Source organism: Protopterus annectens, chromosome 13.part0 (assembly GCF_019279795.1).
Source record: "Protopterus annectens isolate FY-2018-M chromosome 13.part0, PAN1.0, whole genome shotgun sequence".
Lineage (NCBI taxonomy): Eukaryota > Metazoa > Chordata > Ceratodontiformes > Protopteridae > Protopterus > Protopterus annectens.
This window is the reverse complement of record NC_056747.1, coordinates 163,104,120-163,124,841: the sequence shown is the minus strand read 5'-3', so window position 1 is coordinate 163,124,841 and position 20,722 is coordinate 163,104,120. Positions and strand designations below refer to the sequence as shown.

Genomic DNA, 20,722 nt, shown 5'->3' with positions numbered 1-20,722 from the left:
GAATATCCTCAGCTGAGGACTCAGAGAAATCTGAGGAATGCTCCATTCCCTCTAAATCTGTCTCCACCCTAGGCCTCTTCTCTGGAGGGGGCATAGAACCCCTGATCAAAGTAATCAAATCCTCTGCCATTTTCAACATATGTTTTTTAGGAACAGAGCCCGAAGAACTAGGGCTATGGCCCGTACCAGAAAGACCAGGTCTAGCCTTAGCAGGGCCTTTAGTGACTGAAGTAGAAGGCCTAATAACCTTTTGTAAGGATGGAACCACAGAAACTTGAGAAGCACCCTCGGCCTGGCCTAACTCCTGAGAGGCCAACTCCTGTAACAGTAAAGGTTCCCCCTGGGATTCAGCCGAGACCTCGGCTGGATCCACAGATTCAACCATAGATTCCATAGAACCGGCGTCCGCAACGGACGACTCATCCGGTTTAGACCTTAAAGATTTATCTTTTCGCTTTATGTAGCGGGCCGGAGGATCCGACGGCATGTTGTAGTTACACCGCTTAAAAACAAGCCTAGCACAGTCTAATCTGCTTAATGGTGCGCTTATTAAATCTAGCGCAAAAGCGACACCCGACTACGTCGTGCTCAGGCCCCAAGCAAGGAATACAGAGAGAATGATAGTCCCTATGAGGTAGTTTCCCACAAGAAATACAATTATTAACTTTTTCTGACATCCGGATTAACTGAGGCAAGAAAAGACAAAAATTTTCCCCAATGGGGTACTTAGCCCAACTTGGTCTTCGGTCTGAAACTCGAAAATTGAAAATTTCAGAACGCCGAACGGCACTTGCAAACGCTGCTTCTGCTTCGGACCACGTGGCAAGAAAGACTGAGGATATGGCGTCGGTCATGCGCTTAAGTACTACTACGTACTGACATCAGCTCCGGGCGCCCATGACCGACGCCAGCCTAACTCTTTGGTATTCGGGCCGACCGAGGACAGCGGACTACCCACAGGTTATGACTGCAGCAATGTGACACGAAGAACATCAGTATGTAATATAGATATCTATATATATCTATATCTATATCTATATCCATATCCATATCTATATATATATATATATATATATATATATATATATATATATATATATATATATATATATATATATATATATATATATATATATATATATATACACATATAATCACAACTCGGGGAAAAGAAATGACTGGCGCACAGGATACCAAAAGTACTATAGGGCCAACGGCCAACTGTACTTAGGAAAAACTGCACAAACTGCACACAAAAAGCGCTCTGGTAAACGCTATCCAACTACCAACACTAGACTAACTGTAGCTATATAATGCTATAAAAATATGAAATTTGCAGAAATATCCAAAATTTAGAACAAAACGTGTTGGCCCCAATACCATCAGTAAGATACAGAAGTATATATATATATATATATATATATATATATATATATATATATATATATATGTATATATATATATATATATATATATATATGTATATGTATATATATATATATATATATATATATATATATATATATATATATATATATATATATATATATATATATATATGTATATATATATATATATATATACATATATATATATATATATATATATATATATATATATATATATATATATCTCACTTCCACTTCTGGATGGAGTTATCCATTAAGGAGAAAAGAAATTAACTCCCTCCCCAAAATATCAATAAAAGCATCACATCAACTCTTCTAGCCATCTTGAGTAAAGACTAAAAAGATCTTCCAAACCTCCCTAAAAGAAAAAGGAGTTAAGGAAAATATTTAGATAGTGGGAGCCACCAGTTGCAATGGAACATTTGCACATGCAACAAAAACTAAGTTCCTATTTTTAAAAATGCAAACAAGATATGCTCTATATCGCTGATAAAAAGAATATTTCTTTATAAACAGTAAACACGCAGTATTTTCATGTCCATGAAGTCAAACCTTCTACATTTACTTCATCCTACTACATCCGCCAGAAGAGTACATTCAGTAATCTGTTAAAAGATTTGAGTCCACTATTACAGCCGGTCATTTTCTTTTACTGGAAAACTTAAAGCCACTTGTTGTACCAAATTAATCACCAGCAACTGACTAGTCTGGACATTTTTATCCCCAAGCACAGTTAACGCTTTTATGCCTTGCTTGATTTTATCCTCAGTTACTTACACGGAGGTAATGAATACTCTGACAATTCTCCACTTAATGGAGGACAGATCAGGGTGTGGGTACCCCTCCCCCAAATTTACCTCCTCCTTGGAAGTTCAGATAGATGGCCCCTTCTGCCTATTTGTGCTTAGTAACAAAGACGCTCTATATTGTACTCAGTTTCTTAGTTCCATGTAACATTTCAACAAAGAAACACTTTCAAGACTTTTACCCAGTAGCTATCCAATTTAAAACTGCATTCCACAACATGTTTCAATGAGGACACCCTAAATTTCCATTTATAGGTTCATAGGTAAGTACTAGGCTAATGGCCCTGAAGTCTTTACAACCCTAGAACATAGGACTACCCTGGCATTGTGCCACCAGACCTTTGTTCCCAGTGCCTCTGTCAAGTAGAGCCACTGCAGTGATCCCCGGGGTGAATTTTCTATTTCCCATCCACTCAAGACTTCTCTTGTAGGAGGGCCAGTGAAGTGCCCTGTTTGACATGTATGGGAAGTCTATTCCACAGCATGGGCAGTCTCTGGGATATGAACCTGTCCCACTAGCTTGTTCTGTTGATTGTGGTAATAAAGTTGAGGTCACTAGAGCGTGTGGTGTGGCGGGGACTGGGATTTCTTTAGATGTAGCATTTCTAACAGAGCTTGAGGAGATACGGTTTTGTAAGTCAAGCACAGATCGCCTCAAAGTAGGCGATATGAGACTGAGAATAGTTGGAGTTTTTTGAGACTGTCCATATAAGACAAGTGTTTAAGGCCTATGATCCGCTTTGTGAGGTACTTTTGTGGCCCCTCCAGTTGTTGCAGGTGTCTAGTGAGGTACATGCCAAATGTGGCATTGTACTCTATGACTGGCCTAATGAGGGAAGAGTAGAGGGAGACAATGACCAGTTTCTTCCTGGATGCAAAACCCTTAGTAATGAGATGTAACACGCAGAAGGACTTTCTGACCACAGTTGTGGTGGTCAAAAGAGAGGTTGCTGTCAACCTGTGTTCCCAGATCCGTTATAACGCCTTCCATGTTCAGTGGACTACCATCGATGTGGCAATTCATGGGAACCGGGTTTTTCCCAAAGGGAACGACGACATTTTTTGGCACTGAGCTTAAAACTATGGTTTTGACACCAGTCGCTCAGTGAGGACTTTCTGTAGGATGTCAACATCACTTCGAGTTAATAATAGCCCCCAACTTGCAATCGTCTGCTAAATTTGTCAACCAGAGTCCCTTCGTGTTGGCCTGGACTTAAGAGAAGTAGATACCAAACAGGAGAGGGCCCAGGACCGAACCCTGTGGGACTCCACTCAAGTCAGACTGCCGACCAGTCACGAAGTCAGCTACTTTCACACTGTCGATTCTATCTGTGGAGCCAGTTTGCAACCTACTTAGTGATATAGGGGGTTGATGCCTAGCTTAGTGAGTTTTTCTATGATTTCTGAGTGGGGAATGGTATCAAAGGCTTTGGCCAGATCAAGGTAGGCTGTATGAACCAACTTACCATCATCCACAGCTCTGGTGACTCAAGGAAGTCGACCAGGTTGAGCAGGCATGATCTGCCCTTCACAAAACAAAACTGGGCGGAATCTAGAGTTTGCAGATTCCCTATATCCTTGTTTATTAGGTCCATAAAGATGTGTTCCCATAGCTTTGCATATCAGACTCATCAGGCTAATGGGGCGATAGTTCCCAGGGTCTGTAGTCACTCCTCCTTTGTGTAAGATGGAGGAGTGTAGCAGTGTTCCATTTGGTAGGGACAAACCTTGAGGTGAGTCTGTGATTGAACAGGGCACACAGGTGAGGTGTCCGTTCACTTTGTAGTTCATGTAGAACACAGACAGGGATATTGTCAGGTCCCTTTGAATGTGTATTCTTGGCCTTGGACAGTGCTGTTTTAAACTGTGCAGCAGTAATACTGGGTGCCCGGCAATCTACTCATATTGTGATTGGTCTTTTGGTGGAGGAGAGAGAGGCAAAGGTGGCACTGAATCCATCGGCCAGTTTACTGGCAATACCGGTTGGCTCAGTATAGGAGGTACAACTGTGCAGTAGCTCAGAGCAAACTTGTGTATTGCCACGGAGATTCTTTACATAACTATAGAAGGCCTTGTGGCTGTCTTTACTACCTGCTGCAATTCTGTTTTCATACCTAGCTTTAGAGGATTTTATGAGGGAGCTCAACGTTTTGCTGAGGCTAAGGGAGTTTTTCTAGTCTTGGGACTTCACCTTATTCCGCATCAGTTTCCACCTTATTCCGCATCAGTTTCCTCCTTCTGTTGTAGAGTTAGTTTATGGCATGAGACCACCAGATTGGAGGAGAGCTCTTGGTTCTATTAGGTATGGTGAGATCCATACATTTCTGTACGATTTGGTGGTCATGCAACTATTCTCCACTTGCATGGGTGCTATGAAGTTAGCCACCTCTGTTTTTAGAAGCCCAAAGTTAGCTTTGGAGAAGTTTTTCATGGTGGTTAGCTTTGCAGGGCGGGTGGAAGGGATGTGGATTGCCAATGTGATTAGTTTGTGGTTGGATCTAACCAGGGAGGAGTTGACTAATGGTGTAGAGCAAAGGTCGCCCATGTTAGTAATGACCAGGTCAAGGATGTTGCTACCTCTAGTGGGGGTAAGAACAAGCTGGTCCAGAGCATTGGAATTAATGAATTCCAGGAAATGTTGGGCAAGTGTATTGGTACATGAGTAGTTTTACCAGTTAATGGAGTAGGTGAAGTCACCCAGTATGACAGAGTTAGGTTGGACTCTAATATTCTCCAGGGTGCTTAGGAATGTGGAGTGCGAGTCTTGGGACATGGTCGGGGACCCATAGCAGGCTACGACCTGAACAGCTGTCTTACCCAATGTTAACTGCACCTGTAGTATCTCTGATGCATTATGTTGGGCTACCAGTCTGGAGGTGTGCACATCCTTTATGAATATGGAAACACCACCGCCTTTGGAGCTTCAGTCCAAGTTCTGGGGTCGAAAGGTGTGGCAGGAGTTACAGCCTGGTAGCGCAGGGGTGGTTTCTGCTGCCTTGAATTAGGTCTCTGTTACAGCACAAATGTCGATGTTCTCCATTTTAAGGAGAGCTTCAAATTAGTGCATTTTGAGATTTAGACTTCCAGCACTGATCAGCATGACCCTCAGATAGCATTTGTTGGTAGCTGTTACTGTGGTAATTTGGTCTTTGGAACACCTCCTAAAAAAGGCCCTATAGGGGTGGCAAAAGCCTTGGGCCAGTATCCAGAAGCCCAGGGGTGGCAGATGCAGGCCATCTCTGGCAAAGCATCAAGGTCGGTCAATCATGTCATTCCAAGCAGACACTGGATCCCCTTAGAATGACACCAGAAACTTAGCCAATTGTTGAAATCAATTATTTTCTGCTTGTACTGTGGTATCATTCTGGGTGATGGTAGGAGGCTGCTCAGGGCTAGGGTCTTACCTGCCTGGGCGACATAATTAGAGAGCTCCACCATGTCTCTCTTCATGTAGTCCAGGGAGTCGCATCTCAGATGATTCACATCCACATGTACAATGATAAGAGTCATACTTGTACCTGTTGAGGGACCTGAGTGCATGCATCATGTGGCAGATTTTGGCAGCTGACTGTTACTTTCTCCTTATTCAACCTTGTGAGTGGGACATCAGTGTGCCTCACAATCGAGTCACCTATGACTAGTGCGTTGGGCATGCTGTTTTGCCTTAGGGGGCTTTGGTTGAGTGGCATACTGTTTAGGAGAGTTATGTTCTCGTGATTAGTGTTGTGCTCTGGTGGTAGAGTGCATTTCTGCCTTGGAGGTCTCTGCTATTTGGATAGATTTTTCTTGAGAGCCTCAGCGAAGGTGGGCGTGTGGTTTGTGTTTTTATGTGAAGGCAGTGTTGGTGTGTATTCTGGAGGGTTGTGTGCTCCATGTGGTGTGGTGAAAGTGTTGACCTTCTCTTCTTGACTAGTTATCCCGGTCTTGGCTGGAGAGTGCATGGTTTCCAAATTTGAATACATAAGTGCATCTCTCAAGTCTGAGTGTTGGGAGGTTAAGAGGACAGGGCTGTCAGTGCACATGAGGCAGTTGCTACATTGCCTCAGGATGCCCAAGTTCACCAGGTTAATAGGAGAAAGCACAGGGAAATGACCTTTTGACATGCCTGGAGGGGTGGACATTAATAATAAGTACTGGAGCTGTTTCATTGTAGAACGTTTAGTGCTAGTAGCATTTGTGTGCTACAATAATTGCTACAAGAAGTCTGGTAAAGTGCTAGACTAATAAGCTAGTAAAAGTGCAGGAGAGGAGATAACTAGCAGTTCTAAGGGAAAAATTCAAGAGCAGACTTTTTGGCACTGCTCAGAAGCTTACAAACGGTCCTGGATACAGCAAATCTGTATCTGGACTAGACTAGTTACAAGAAAGGCAGGAAACAAGCTTATAATTGTTTTTTTTTTTTTCTTTAATGAAGTGAAAAGGGAGAAAGGAGGAACAGAAGATAATTCAAGGTAAAAAACTAAGGGGGTTGGCCTTCTCAAATGTTCTCTCTGTATTACGTAGAATGAGCCAATGACACTAGACTGGGAGGAGCGTCTCAGATCAAATTTATAGTAGGGGCAGGCAACTGCAAACCTACCAAGTACAAGAACAAAGACACCAATAGGAAGGGAGGGTGGGGAAACAAAATCAAACACCAAGAAAACCAATATCTAGCATATTTATAAATGCAGCAGTTCTGTTGAGTATCACTGATATCAGATTAAGTGCCAAAAAATATACTTATAGGCTTTCTGTATCCAGATGTCTATTGAATCAGTCACAGCTTGACCACCAAGAGCAGCTAAGATACTGATACTGTCTCACAGAATTGTAACTCCTTATACAGCAGTATAAAGGAAAACTTAAGAGCCTCAGGGAATCAGATAACACAAAAAGCTGTGCTCACCCAACCCAGACTATGAAACCAGGTGAACAGAATCTAGACAGTGACCAGAAATATCAAGCATTAAGTAACAGCACTACAATTCTGTTAACTATAAGTAAAACAGAAAACAAAATCAGATACCAAGAAAAGCAATCTCTAGCAAATAAATGCAGTTATGTTAACCAAAACAAAATCGGACAAGAAAAGCCATCCCTAGCAAATTAATAAATGCAGCAGTTAACTAAAACAAAATCAGACACCAAGAAAAGCAATCTATAGCAAATTAATAAATGCAGCAATTTTAACTAAAACAAAATCAGACACAAAGAAAAGCAATCTCTAACAAATTAATAAATGCAATGATTTTGTTAACTAAACAAAAATCAGACACCAGGAAAAGCAAACTCTAGGAAATTAATAAATGCAGCAGTTTTAACTAAAACAATATCAGACACCAAGAAAAGCAATCTCTACAAATTACTAAATGCAGATCTGTTGACTATCAATGATAGCAGATTACGTGCCAAAAATATACTTGTAGGCTTTCTGTATCCAGGTGTGTATTGAATCAGTCACAGCTTGGCCACCAAGAGCAGCTAAGATACCGATTTTTAATAATTTCATTACACAATGAATGCCTTTGCTACAGGTACAAATCTAACTTAAGTGTTTCTTCCAATTTGCAAAATGTAAACTGAATAATCTGAGTTCAGTAGAGCACTCTGGGTGGCTCTGTAGTCTGATACACCAAAAATTAATTTATACAAGCTAAATTAACTTCAGCACTACTGACAGAGAACAGCAACATTACTCTGAACTTAAATGCATTTTTCTTTCTGCTAACTTGAGAAGCAAAAACAGTATTCAACTAAAGAAGCTACACAGCAACATATTAACAGTTAAAGTAAGTTTACAGAAAACAAACAGAACATTTTGTTACAAGATCCCTGGAATGCAAATGTTCGACTAACATACCTGATTATCTTGCTTAATAACACTCTGTACCGCTAGTGTGTTGTTTTTGAGGTTGCGAGCAAGGCTCAGCATTTCATCAGCTAACTTCTCTTGAAGGTCATGATGATGCTGTAATACTGCATCCAGTTCTGCAGCACCCTGTTTTTCATCTTCTCCTACACCCCTTAAAAGTAAAGAAGAAACATGTCATCTTTTTTTTAAAGCTTTAGTGCCGTACTGCTACAATATGGCTGCATTTTCTAAACACTAAGCGTGCCCATGTATATGCCTCTTATGGTGTGCAAAGATGCCGTACTCCTGGAAGGCTTTATGAACATCAACCATACGTACCAGTAACAAGAAAAGCAATAAGTTAATATTGCAGTAGTGGAGCAGTGAGATATAGCTCTGGCTGCAAGAGCAAAAAAGCTGCATCTCTTGGGCAGTTAGTAGAATAAATAGGCAAAAACTTTTAGTTATGTACTCACCATAACTTCAGATGTTTGGGATCCATCTCGCCTACATTCTGACTGATGGGTTCGGAGCCGATCCCTCGGCTCCGACTCGGCACGCTTATGCCAAAGAGCGAAGTCTCTTATTGGCTGAGCTTACTATATCCCAGGATGCACCACTACCAGTCCCCCAGATCTAGTTTGTCCGCATACATGCACGCCCTGCTTATATAACATCGTCAGATGAAACAAGATAAAACAGTAGAACTCAAAACCGTTCAATCTCTTCTGATCTCCAAGGCAGGGGGAAGGAGGGTGGGTATTAGGAATGTAGGCGAGATGGATCCCAAACATCTGAAGTTATGGTGAGTACATAAATAAAAGATGTTATGTGATCCTATCTCGCCTACATTCTGACTGATGGGACAGCCCTAGCACCTGAATCCTGGGTGGCTCACTGGAAAACACGCCTGAGTACCGTGGAACCAAATGATGCTCGCCCTTTAGATGCCACATCCAATTTATAGTGGGAAATGAAAGTGTGCGGATTGGACCAAGTAGCCGCAGCACAAATCTCCGATATAGCGAGTTTGGAATGAAAAGCTATAGAAGTCGCCATAGCTCTGGTAGAGTGAGCTTTGATAGATGTTGTAAGTTGCTTATTCGAAGAAGAATAAGCCTGAGTTATACAATCTCTAATCCATTTGGAGATAGTAGCTTTTGTGATGGTTTTACCCAATTTATTGTCTGAGAAGGACACAAACAACTGGTCTGACTTACGAAATTGCTGAGTCCTGTCTAAATAGAAGCGCAATTGCCTGTGAACATCCAATTTATGGAGTGTATTCTGCTTCATTGGAGAATTTTGGGAAGAAAACTGGTAGCTCTAGAGATTGTTGGAGACAGAGATTAGAACAGACCTTTGGGACAAAGGATGGATTAGGCCTAAGTGATACTCTATCCTTGTGGAAAATCAACTACGGTGGTTTAATAGACAGGGCTTGAAGCTCTGAAACTCTTCTTGCAGAAGTAATTGCAACTAAGAAGGCAGTTTTCCAAGACAGATATTTTAACTCACATGTAGCAGCCGGTTCGAAGGGGAAGATGTTAATGCGCAAGCACCAAATCCAGATCCCACGGAGGCGCAGGATGAAAAACTGGGGTCTTAACAGGCCCGCACCTTTAATGAAAGTTTTGCATAGTCTGCTGCTCATCAATGGAGGATCCATGGATTCGTGGAATTTAGAGATAGCCGCTAGTTGGACTTTAATAGTAGAGACAGAAGATCCTTGATTAAACAGGGATGTTAAGAATTTCAAAACCTCTGGGATAGGAGCAGTGATAGGGTCTAAGCCCTTGAGTTGAGCCCAGATAGCAAACCTCTTCCACTTACTGCGGTACAATTTGTTAGTGGTGGGTTTGTGGGTCAAGATAAAATGTGAACAACTTCCGGGTCTAATGTGTGACTTCTGACTAAAGTCGGAAGTGGAGGAGCCAAGCTGTCAACTTCAAAGATCGAAGGGACTGATGCTGATGTCCCGACTGATGAATTAGCAGGTCCGGAATTAGGTCTAAAGTCCACGGATCGTCCACCGCATGCTTCTTCAGGTAAGGAAACCATACCTGACGAGGCCAGTATGGGGCAGTCAGTATCATTGCGGACCCCAATTGAGAAGCTTTTTGAATGACTTTGGAGAGAAGTGGAATCGGAGGAAATGCATAAAGTAGCCCTGTTGGCCAAGGTTGTGTTAGAGCATCCATAGCTGGTACTCCCTGATGTGGAATCAAGGAGAAGAACCTTTGCACTTGGTGTTTAGTGGAGTTGCAGATAGGTCGCAGCACGGCGCCCCGCATCTCCTGAAAACCTGAGCTGCTACTGTTTGGTTTAGAGACCACTCGTGAGGAGAGAGAATTGTCCTGCTCAATTTGTCTGCCAATATATTTGATTTCCGGAATGTGGGTCGCTACCAAGAAGCGGTTGGTAGCTACAGCCCATTCCCACACTCTCATGGCCTCTCTGCAAAGGGGGTAAGATCTGGTCCCTCCTTGTTTGTTCAGATACCAGACCACCGACATGTTGTCTGTGTGGATGGCGATGATGCCCTGAGGAAGAAACTTGTGTAAGGCCTGTAGGGATAGAAGTACAGCCCTCATCTCCAACACATTGATGTGGAGAAGAGCTTGCCTGGAAGCCAGGAGCCCTGAACTAACCTGTCCAGACAATGCCCCCACCCTATCTGGGAGGCATCTGTCGTCAGGGTAACCACTGGAGAGGGAATAACAAAGGGCTTCCTGGATTCAGATTGGATGTCTGAAGCCACCAGCGAAGGTCCCGTTTGCATGTTTCGTAATCATGATGTGATGATTGAGGGAAGATCCTGAAAGGACCATTGAGTTGACAATAGCCACTGAAGAATCCTCATGTGCAATCTTGCCAGAGGAACTAAAAGAACCGTGGCAGACATTGAACCTAAAACTTGTAGAACCATCCTGGCTGGGGCTTTGGATCTCGAGATCAGAGCTTGAACTTGGCCCTGTAAAGTTTGGATCCTTTCAGCAGGAAGAAAGACGCATCAATTTTGAGTCTATCTCTGCTCCTATGAACCTTATGCGTTGAGAGGGCAGCAAGACAGACTTTGACCAATTGAATGTAATCCCCAGGGTAGCACCCAGGAGATGGTGGCTTTGAGGTTGTCCATTAGTAGATGCCTGGTGGTGGCAGTCAGGAGCCAGTCGTCCAGATAGGGAAACACTTGGAATCCAAGACTTCTCAGGTGAGCCGTCAATACTGCCAAACACTTGGTGAACACCCTGGGGGCTGTGGTGAGACCAAAGGGCAGAGCACAAAATTGGTAATGACCGACTCCCAGGCTGAAGCGCAGATACCTCCTGGACGCCTGATGTATCGGTATGTGATAATAGGCGTCCTTGAGGTCTATGGAGCACATCCAAACATCCTTCTCCAACAATGGGAGAATGGATTGTAACGTGACCATTCGAATTTGGATTTCGTGACGGATTGGTTCAGTCTGCTGAGATCCAATATTGGTCTCAGGTCCCCTGTCTTTTGGCACTAAAAGAACCTGGAGTAATTTCCTGATCCGATCTGGTCTGTGGGGATCGGTTGGATGACTCCTTTTCTAGCAGCTTTAAAGCTTCTGCGGCTGCCATTTCCCTTTGACTGGGTGGTGGGTCCGGGATTTTTGGACGGTGGGGGTGAGTATGTGAATGGGATGGTGTAACCTCCGGCAATGATCCGAAGCACCCATCTGTCCTGAGTGATTGACTCCCAGGCTTTTAGGTGCTTGGCAACGACACCCGACTGGCTCCGAGCAGCACAGCCGGGCAATCCCTCATGATGTGTGGGAGGCTGAAGAGCCACGAAAGGACTCGAGGTCTCCAGAATTGCGGGCCCTCTGCCGCCTCTGGGACGCCTCCCAGAAAAATTTCCCTGTCCTCTGCCTCTGGAAGGGAATCTTCCTGCTGTTGGGGAAAAACCTGCGAGATTTGCGAACCACATCTTCCCTCCTTTAGCCTTGGGTAAGGCCGAAAGGAGTGGAATAACGGCACCTACGGCAGATAAAGTTTTTCCCTCTTGCTCACAGCGGTAAGGGTGTCTTTAACCTTCGGTCCAAACAAAGAGGACCCATCAAAGGGAGCGTCGGCGAAGGAAGACTTGAAGGCCTCCAAGAACTGACACAAGCGGAGCCAGGCTTGTCTCCGTGAGAGCCACGCCTGTGCCTGCCGCTCTACCCGCCTTCGGCCGCATAGGAAATGAGCCTCATGGACGAGTTAGAAATTGACGTAAGGATAGCCAACTGAGAGCTAACCGACTGGGCTAGCTGCTCAGGTAGGTTACCGAGAGGGAATCTGACAACTCCTTGACCAGATCCCTCTGAAGCCTGGTAAAATGTGCCAAATAATTCAGAGACCTTAAGTAAAGGCCGCTGAAGTCAGGGTGCGCTTCCACCTGTCCATGCTCCTAGACTCCTTATTAGGAGGATGGACGGACGTTGAAGCCTCTGCCACGTCCTGTTGTGTAGCAGATGCCACCACCATGGCATCTACAGCCACGCCTTTAGTGAGGAACTCCTTCTCGGGGAGCAGACAAAAATTTATTTGGACGAGAAGGGACTGGTTCCACGGTATCTGGATGTTCCCACGCCTTTCGACAAACTAAATCCAGAAGCTCGTCGAAGGCAGAGACACGCAGGAGGCGGAGGGCTGAGCCCCAAAGGCCTTGAGGAGCACTGACTCATCAGCAGAGGGGGTTTGGATATCCAGCCACCTCGTTGTTTGAGGATCTCTAAGATGTCTGCAAATGAGACATCATCCGAGGACGACTGGGGACCCTCTGCATCATCAAGATCAGTGTCCGATGTAATAGACTCGGGGAGTCCACGTGCTTCCTCTTGCACGATCTCTTCCTTGGGGGTTCCTCCAAGACAACTCAAGAACCCTCAGGAGGAGGGAACCCCAATGGGGTAACCTCAGGCCCAGGGGCTCCGCTGACTACGGACAGGGAACTGCCAAAGACCCAGTCTCCACGCCCAGGAAGGTGCCGTAAAGCCGGAGAGATGGTCAAGAAGACTTGGCCAAGGCACTCCTCATGGCTCTGAAAGCCGGACCCCAGAATCCTGGGAGTGTCTGGTCCCCGAGCCATGATAGCCGACGGAAGTCCCGCAGCCGAAGCACCGAGGGAGGCTCGGAACCGAAAGCATAGGTCCCAAACATCACCCCGGGTCCAGCCGAAGAAGTCCGTGTACCAAACTCGGACCCGAAGGCCGGTTGGAGTAAGGGTCGAGCCGACCCTAAGATCTCCACCGGCTCCAACAGCACCTGCTCACGGAGCCAAGCAGTCGGAGGAGGAATGGCAATGGGTGGGTTAGGGCTATCGGCTCAAGCCAACTGGGTCGGAACCGAAACAAATTTTTGGAAGACTGGGGACTGGAACAGTCTTTGGAGCACCCTGTCTATATCAGAATCTGACATCCTCGACCGAGAGGAAACTGAACGGGTTCGAGACGGCTCTCCAACGGCCCCAAAGGCCTAGGGGACCGCCCGAGGTGACTCAATGACTATCGGCCGAAGGAATACACACACTAGATTCCATCGGTGCCGAGGTGGACTTCGCGCCGAGGAGGAAGTGTCTGAGCTGGCGACCCTTGTCGGCCCGAGACCAGTGGAGCCGACGGTGACCCGCCTCGATGCCCCAGCCATCGGCCCGGCCAGAGGAGTCGAGACTGGTGGCATCGAGGCAGACGTTCCGCCTCGGCTCCAAGTCCTTGGAGCCAAGGAGAGGCCTGCCTATGTCTTTGGAGGTCGGATCCGACGGACTGGTCGGAACCGACGCCTTTCTTTTTAGCGAGAAGGAGAGGATGCCAAGGCTTCTTCAAAAGAAGTTGTTATTAATTCATTAAGAAGCAAGTTATTTTTCCTCTCCTGTAGGACCATTGAGAAAAGCGTGACACACGCTGCATGACTCCTGTAAGTGTTTAGCACCCAAACAATACACACAGAGCGAGTGATCGTCTGTGATGGACATTTTGAAATTGCATTTGGTGCATTTTTGAAGCCGAAGGCCTAGGATTTTGTGACATTATGGCAAACAATCAGTAACTTGACAGAAAAAATCACCAACTTTCTGTTTACTGACTCTACCTACTACAGTTATCGCTTAGGTAACAAAATACTAAGGATACTTCGAAACCCTGTAAGTTTTAGGAGGGTTGAAAGACCAGGAAGGCCCTAGATGAAGGAGACCTAACCAAACTCAACCCAATCACACAACAAAGTCTTTGATAAACTCCAAACACACACAAAAGAGAAGAATAGCCGTGAAAACAGCTTTTTATGACTAGAACAAGAAATTCCTGACAGAAAAAAGTTAGTAAAATTACTACTTCGCTCAGCCAGCTCGAGACCACGTCTTCGCAGATTAGCGGCAAACGAGATCTGGGGGACTGGTAGTGGTGCATCCTGGGATATAGTAAGCTCAGCCAATAAGAGACTTCGCTCTTTGGCATAAGCGTGCCGAGTCGGAGCCGAGGGATCGGCTCCGAACCCATCAGTCAGAATGTAGGCGAGATAGGATCACATAACATCTACCTGTTCGCCTTGCAATTACGGACCCATTAGTACAACTCTGCTTCCTAAGGAGGACAACCATAAAGGAGATGTACCGTTACACTGTAGTTTTGCAATCCTAGAGCTGATAATATCGAAAATAGGGGTGCACCCTCTTCCACACAGATGTAAAAAAAACATTCAAAACTATACAGCTTCATTTAAGTGAAATACATTCTTGGAGATAGCGATCAGTAGAACACTCAATCCATCTCATAGGCAGATAGTTTTCTTGATAACTTCTCCCAGAATCTCTCAGACAGTAGGTTTGCTCAAAAAATATTTTCTACTAGCACCTTTTCACAACCATTACACAGTCCTTAGCACCTTACACATGGAATGCTACATACTCTACAATTCCTTCTTGATGTACCTTTACGTGAATTAATTTCGAAAACAAGTAAAGGAAAATGTAAACCATTTGCAGAAAACAAAGAATGTCAAAAAGAAAGGTGCAGGGTAGGATGAGAAATGTCCTACAGCTGACCCATACTACAATAATCCATCAGTTTGAGAAGTACTTCGCATGTAACTCTTGTATTTTAAAATAGTGGATGAAGGAATAGTCAAAGCCTGAAGAGGAAAGTACAGTTTTGTACCTACCATAAATGTAGATGTCCGAGAGGTATGCATCTGCAGTCTTAACAAATGGGTTGTCCTGGCCTCAGGCAGCCCTTCGGTCGGCCGGATTCCAAAGTCTGGGTCTGGCCTCGGCTGATGTCGCACTTCACCCGACGTCATAGCTGCAGTTCAGCAGGTATAAAGGCATCAGCCGACGCCATTTTCCTCAGTGTTTCTTGCCCCAGATGCCAGGCGCCCTCTAGGAAGGCTAAATTTGGATAAATGCAAATGTTTCCAAACAATAGAGAGCAAATAGAAATAAACAAGTAAATACATATATACAAACAAATACACCATAAGAGATTCCCCCAGCTAGCTACAAGATGGGCAAATACCCTAGGAGTACCACAGAGGGGAAGGAGGGTGGGTAATCCTGACTGCAGATGCATACCTCTCGGACATCTACATTTATGGTAGGTACAAAACTGTACTATGTCCTTCAAGGATGCATCTGCAGTCTTAACAAATGGGTAGAATACCATAGCCAAACTGGGGGAGGAGGTAATAATAAGATTATGGTGTAGCTAAGATCCCTTGCAAAACAGCAGTGGCAAAACCTGCTCGGGATCTGGAGTATAAGGGTAGATTATAATGCTTGGCAAATGTATGCACGGAGCTCCAAGTAGCAGCCTCTAAAATGTCTTTGGTAGCCACTCCTCGTAAAAAAGCTGTAGTAGTGGCTGTAGCCCTTGTGGAGTGAGGTCTGATGTTTTCTGGAGTTGTCTTTCCATGGTAAGAGTAACAATCTAATGCAATTTCCTATCCACTTTGAGATTGTCTGTTTTGAAATTGCTTTTTCTTCGATTCCTGTTGCATATGCTACCAGTAGCTGGTCAGTTTTTCTATTGCTCTTGGTTCTGTCCAGGTAGTAGCGCAATTGCCTATGTACATCCAAGGTATGGAATAATCTTTCTCCCCTGTTCTGTGAGTTGAGGAAGAATGTAGGTAGGTGGATAGCTTGGTTTAGAGATACCCTGGAGACCACCTTTGGCATAAAAGTAGGATTAGTTCTCATGGACACTATCTTGATGGAAGATAAGGAAGGGCTGTACTGCCATTAATGCCTGTAATTCAGAAACCCTACTTGCTGAAGTGATTGCAAGCAGGAAAGCAGTTTTCCATGATAAGTACTGTAATTCTGCTGTTGCTGCCGGTTCAAAAGGAGGGAGTGTCAACTTTTCCAGCACAAAGTTCAAGTCCCATGCGGGTAATGGTGGCTTCCTTGGTGGCTTTGCATTTTTAATTCCTCTCAGAAACTGCCTGAGTAGAGGATGAGAGAAGACTGGAGGGTCCATGTTGTATTCTGCTGAAATAGCTGATGCATGAATCTTAATAGAAGAATAGGACAGGCCATTGTGGAAAAGTTCTGCCAAGTATTCCAGGATGTTAGCCATGTTTACCAGCGACACATCTTCTCCTTTAGCTGCACTCCAAATGAGATATCTTTTCCATTTTGCTGAATAAGTTTTCCTTGTTGAGGGTCTGCGAGCCTCCAAGATGATGTCTTTAACCCTTTGAGATAAATCTGGGTTATTTTGTCTTATGCAATGTTCCAGGCAGCTAGCTGCAACGTTTTCAAGTTTGGATGCAGGGTTTTGAAGTTGTTCTGTGTTAGCAGTAAGGGAACTAGGGGCAGAGGCCATATTTGTTCCCGAGACATACTCCTCAGTAATGGGTACCAATGCTGCCTCGGCCAGTCTGGAGCTATCAGGATGATCCTTGGGCGGTCTTCTTTGATCTTCAATAGCACCTTGTGCATCAAAGGAAGAGGTGGGAATGCATATGCTGTCAGGTTTTCCCAACTGAAAGATAGGGAGTCCACCTTCCAAGCCAGAGGGTGATATGTCCTTGTGCAGAATTTTTTCAATTGGTGGTGTGGGGATGCGAATAAGTCTATTTCTGGTAGTCCCCATTTCCTTGTAATGGATTTGAAGATGTCTGGATGCAGCATCCATTCGTGGGCATCCGTGGTAGTTCTGCTTAGGATGTCTGCTAGTATATTTTCTTTTCCTGGTACAAATATTGCCTGGAGCTGAATGTTGAAGCTCAGGGCCACATTCCAGAGGTCCATTGCCATCCGGCATAGAGGGTATGAATGTGTGCCTCCCTGTTTGTTGATGTACCACATAACTGTGGTGTTGTCCGTCCTTATCAGCAATTGACCCTGTTGAAGAAACGGTATGAATGTCTGAATTCCCAGTTTTACTGCCAGCATCTCCTTTTGATTTATGTGTAGGTTCAGCTGGTCTTGAGTCCATAAGCCTTGTATGCACTTGTCCAGCATGTGTGCCCCCCAACCGAGGTCTGAGGCGTCCGTGGTGATAGTCTGGCTTGGTTGAGGGCTGTGGAAGGGCAGTCCTTTGTTCAATTGACAGGCCTGAGCCCACCATTGGAATTCTTGCTTCAGGCATGGAATTATTGGAATTTGGGTTTCTAGGCTGTGCTCGTGCTGAGACCATAAATTCCTCAGGTACCATTGCAACTTCCTCATATGTAGTCTGGCATGCGGAATCAAAATTATGCAGGATGCCATGTAACCCAGGGCTTGCAGGACTTTCCTTGCTGTTAGCTGGTTCTGCGTTGTTAATGCCATGAAATAGAGAGGAAGGTGCTTCTGCTTTTCTGCTGTGAGGGATGCCATTTGATTTGATGTGTCCAGTTCTGCACCCAAGAAAGTTATCCTCTGGGATGGTATCAGCCTTGACTTTTTTATATTGACTGTGTATCCCAGGGCTTGTAGCAGATGAATGACCTTTTTCAAATCTTTTGCTAATTTGTTTTTGTTGTCCGCTTGTAACAGGCAGTCGTCCAGGTAAGGGTAAATTTGAATTCCCTGAAGCCTGCAATGAGCAATTACTGATGCCAGGCATTTCGTGAATACTCTGGGCAGTAGATAAGCCAAAGGGCAATGCTGAGAATTGATAATGCTCTGATCCTGCAAGAAATCTGAGGTATCTTCTGCAATTTGGTCGTATGGGGACATGCAGGTATGCCTCCTTGAGATCTAGAGTTACCAGCCAAGACTCCTTGCCCAGCATGGGAAGAAGCTGCTGTAGGGTCAGCATCTTGAATTTTGGAACAATGAGATATGTGTTCAGAGCGGACAGGTCTAGAATAGGTCTCCATTGGTTTTCTTTTCTTGGCACCAGGAAAAGTCTGGAGTAAAATCCTTGCCCTTGTTCCATAGACGGTACCTTTTCTATAGCTCTCATCCTTATTAAGTTGTCTATTTGTTCTAGAGCTTTTGTCTTTTGATTTGGAGGTAGGTTTGGCATTCCTCTCTTCCTTGGTAGAGTATGGAAGTGAAACCTGTAACCTTTGTCTATTGTCTGTAAAATCCATTTGTCTCCTGTGATGTAATGCCAGTTTACTGAAAATAAGGCTAGCTTTACGCCTAAGGGTGCATCTAGTTGTTCCCTGGTAGGCGGTCTCAGAGCCAAGTCACTGTGATTGTCCTGTGGAAGTGGTAGTGGCTGGATCTGTGGCAGTACTTCGCTGGTTGTTAGGCTGCCACTGACGTCCCCTGTAGGCACCTCTGGATTGACCCCTGCCTCTTGGGCGCCTATTCCTGCCTCTCTGTGCTCTGGTGGTGTCTGGAAAGGACCAATTCTTGGAAGGCCAGTTCCTACTAAACCTTGGAGGCTGGACCTGTAAGAAATCCTTGACTGTCTGGACAGATTTTGCTTTCTCTTCCACCTTCTTCAGCACCTGCTGTGCAGGTGAGCCAAACAAATTATGCTTATCCATGGGAGCATCTAGGAGCTTTGATTTTACATGGTCTGGTAAGGACTGCTCTTTTAACCATGCATGCCTTCTGATCACTGTACCAGTCATAGCTGATCTAAAGGAAGCCTCCAGTGCATCATAGCCGCATTTTAAGGAATGATTACTGACCTGCTGTATGTTATGTACCATTTCCTGAAGAGACTTTTTGTCTAATGGTTCAGGAGAGGACAACTTTTTAGTTAACTGGTCTAACATAAATTCCCGATACTGAATGATGTGGAATTGACAGTTTAAGGCCCTAGCCGAAAGAGTAGCAGAAGTATAAACTTTTTTACCCCATCTCTCTAAGGCCCTAGATTCCCTTTCAGAGGGGAGGGTTTTTTTGGCAGAGGTAGCTGCTACAGCCTTGGGTCCCTGTGAAATAGTTTCAGGATCTGCAAAAGGAGCCTTATACAAATGGTAATGAGTGTCCGGAACCCTGTAGTACCTGTCGGGCTTAGTAGGGGCCGGAGGAAGAGAATCAGGGGCAGTACAAGCATCATTAAATGCATCATCCACAACAGTAAGTACTGGAGGAATGGCTAAAGGCTTATGCTGTGGCAAATGCAAAAAGGTCCTAAGCCTTTTCCTAGAGTCTGAAAAATCCTGGCCCTGCCATTGAAATTGTTCCCTCATAGCATGCAAGGTTTCCCCAAAAGAAAATTCCTCAGGCGGAGAGGCAGAAGGGATGGAGTCTTCTGCATCAGAGTCCTCATAAGGAGAATAAGGGCCTTCTGGAGGGTTTGTATTTTCTGAATCATCAGAAGAGTAATCTGAAGAAACTGGCTCAGGGGGCTCTGCTCTAGGCCTCTTCTCTGGAGGTGGGTGAGAGGCCCTGTCAGGGTGAGGTTGGGATCCCCTGATCAAAGAGATGAGATCCTCTGCTAGACTAAGCATTTGAGTACTAGAGCTAGGCCTGTGAGAGGGTGTCTTAGTAGGCAAAGCCTTGGTAGATTTTGCTGCTTTAGCCCTGGCAAAAGCCTTAATCGACATGGATGCAGGGGGCCTAGCAGCTCCACGTGCAGGAGTGGATATATCTAAAGGGATAGTATCAGATAAATCCTGTGAACTTGTAAGAGCAGGTGGAATTTCAGTAGCAGATTCAGCCATGCTGGATGAGGCCTCGGTGGGAGGCAAGCTTTCGGACGAAGGAAGAACTGAGGGGTCGGTTTCAGCCGAAACAGAGACACTCGCGGTTGACTTAACCGCGGTTTCGGCCGAAACCGCGGACCGCGAGTGTCGGTCCTTTTCCTTGTGCTTTTTAGCTAATTGTGAAGTCGGAGTTTCCGACGGCATGTTGTAAGCAAAAGTGGAGCCGAAAAACTCCTCAGCAAAATCCGACCGACGTCTAAGAGTCCGTCGGTTGAAAGAAGCACAGGCTAGACAGGCTGCTACGTCGTGGTCTGGGCCTAAACAAGGTAGGCAGTAAGAGTGGAAATCTTTATGAGGTATTTGTTTCCCACAAGTTAAACAGTTATTCACTTTTTCTGACATCGGCTGAGGCAAGAAAGAGTCCCCAACGGGATACTTAGCTTTTTAGAAGTCTTCGGTAGTAGCAATCTCTGGTTCTGACCGACCGGCACTTGCGAACAGCTTCTGCTTCGGGCGCCACGCGGCAAGAAAGACTGGGGAAAATGGCATCGGCTGATGCCTTTATACCCGCTGAACTGCAGCTATGACGTCGGGTGAAGTGCGACATCAGCCGAGGCCAGACCCAGACTT

At 45.0% G+C, this 20,722-nt stretch overlaps 1 protein-coding gene across 1 annotated transcript in view; it reads right to left on the bottom strand.

Moving 5' to 3' along the window:
- The window catches only part of USE1 (unconventional SNARE in the ER 1), a 393,299-nt gene that overhangs the window by 106,878 nt on the left and 265,699 nt on the right, over positions 1 to 20,722 (bottom strand). The window contains exon 7 of the mRNA XM_044090746.1: positions 8,058 to 8,220. Within this exon, the coding sequence (XP_043946681.1) occupies positions 8,058 to 8,220 (163 nt within the window). The remainder of the gene's footprint in view (positions 1 to 8,057; positions 8,221 to 20,722) is intronic.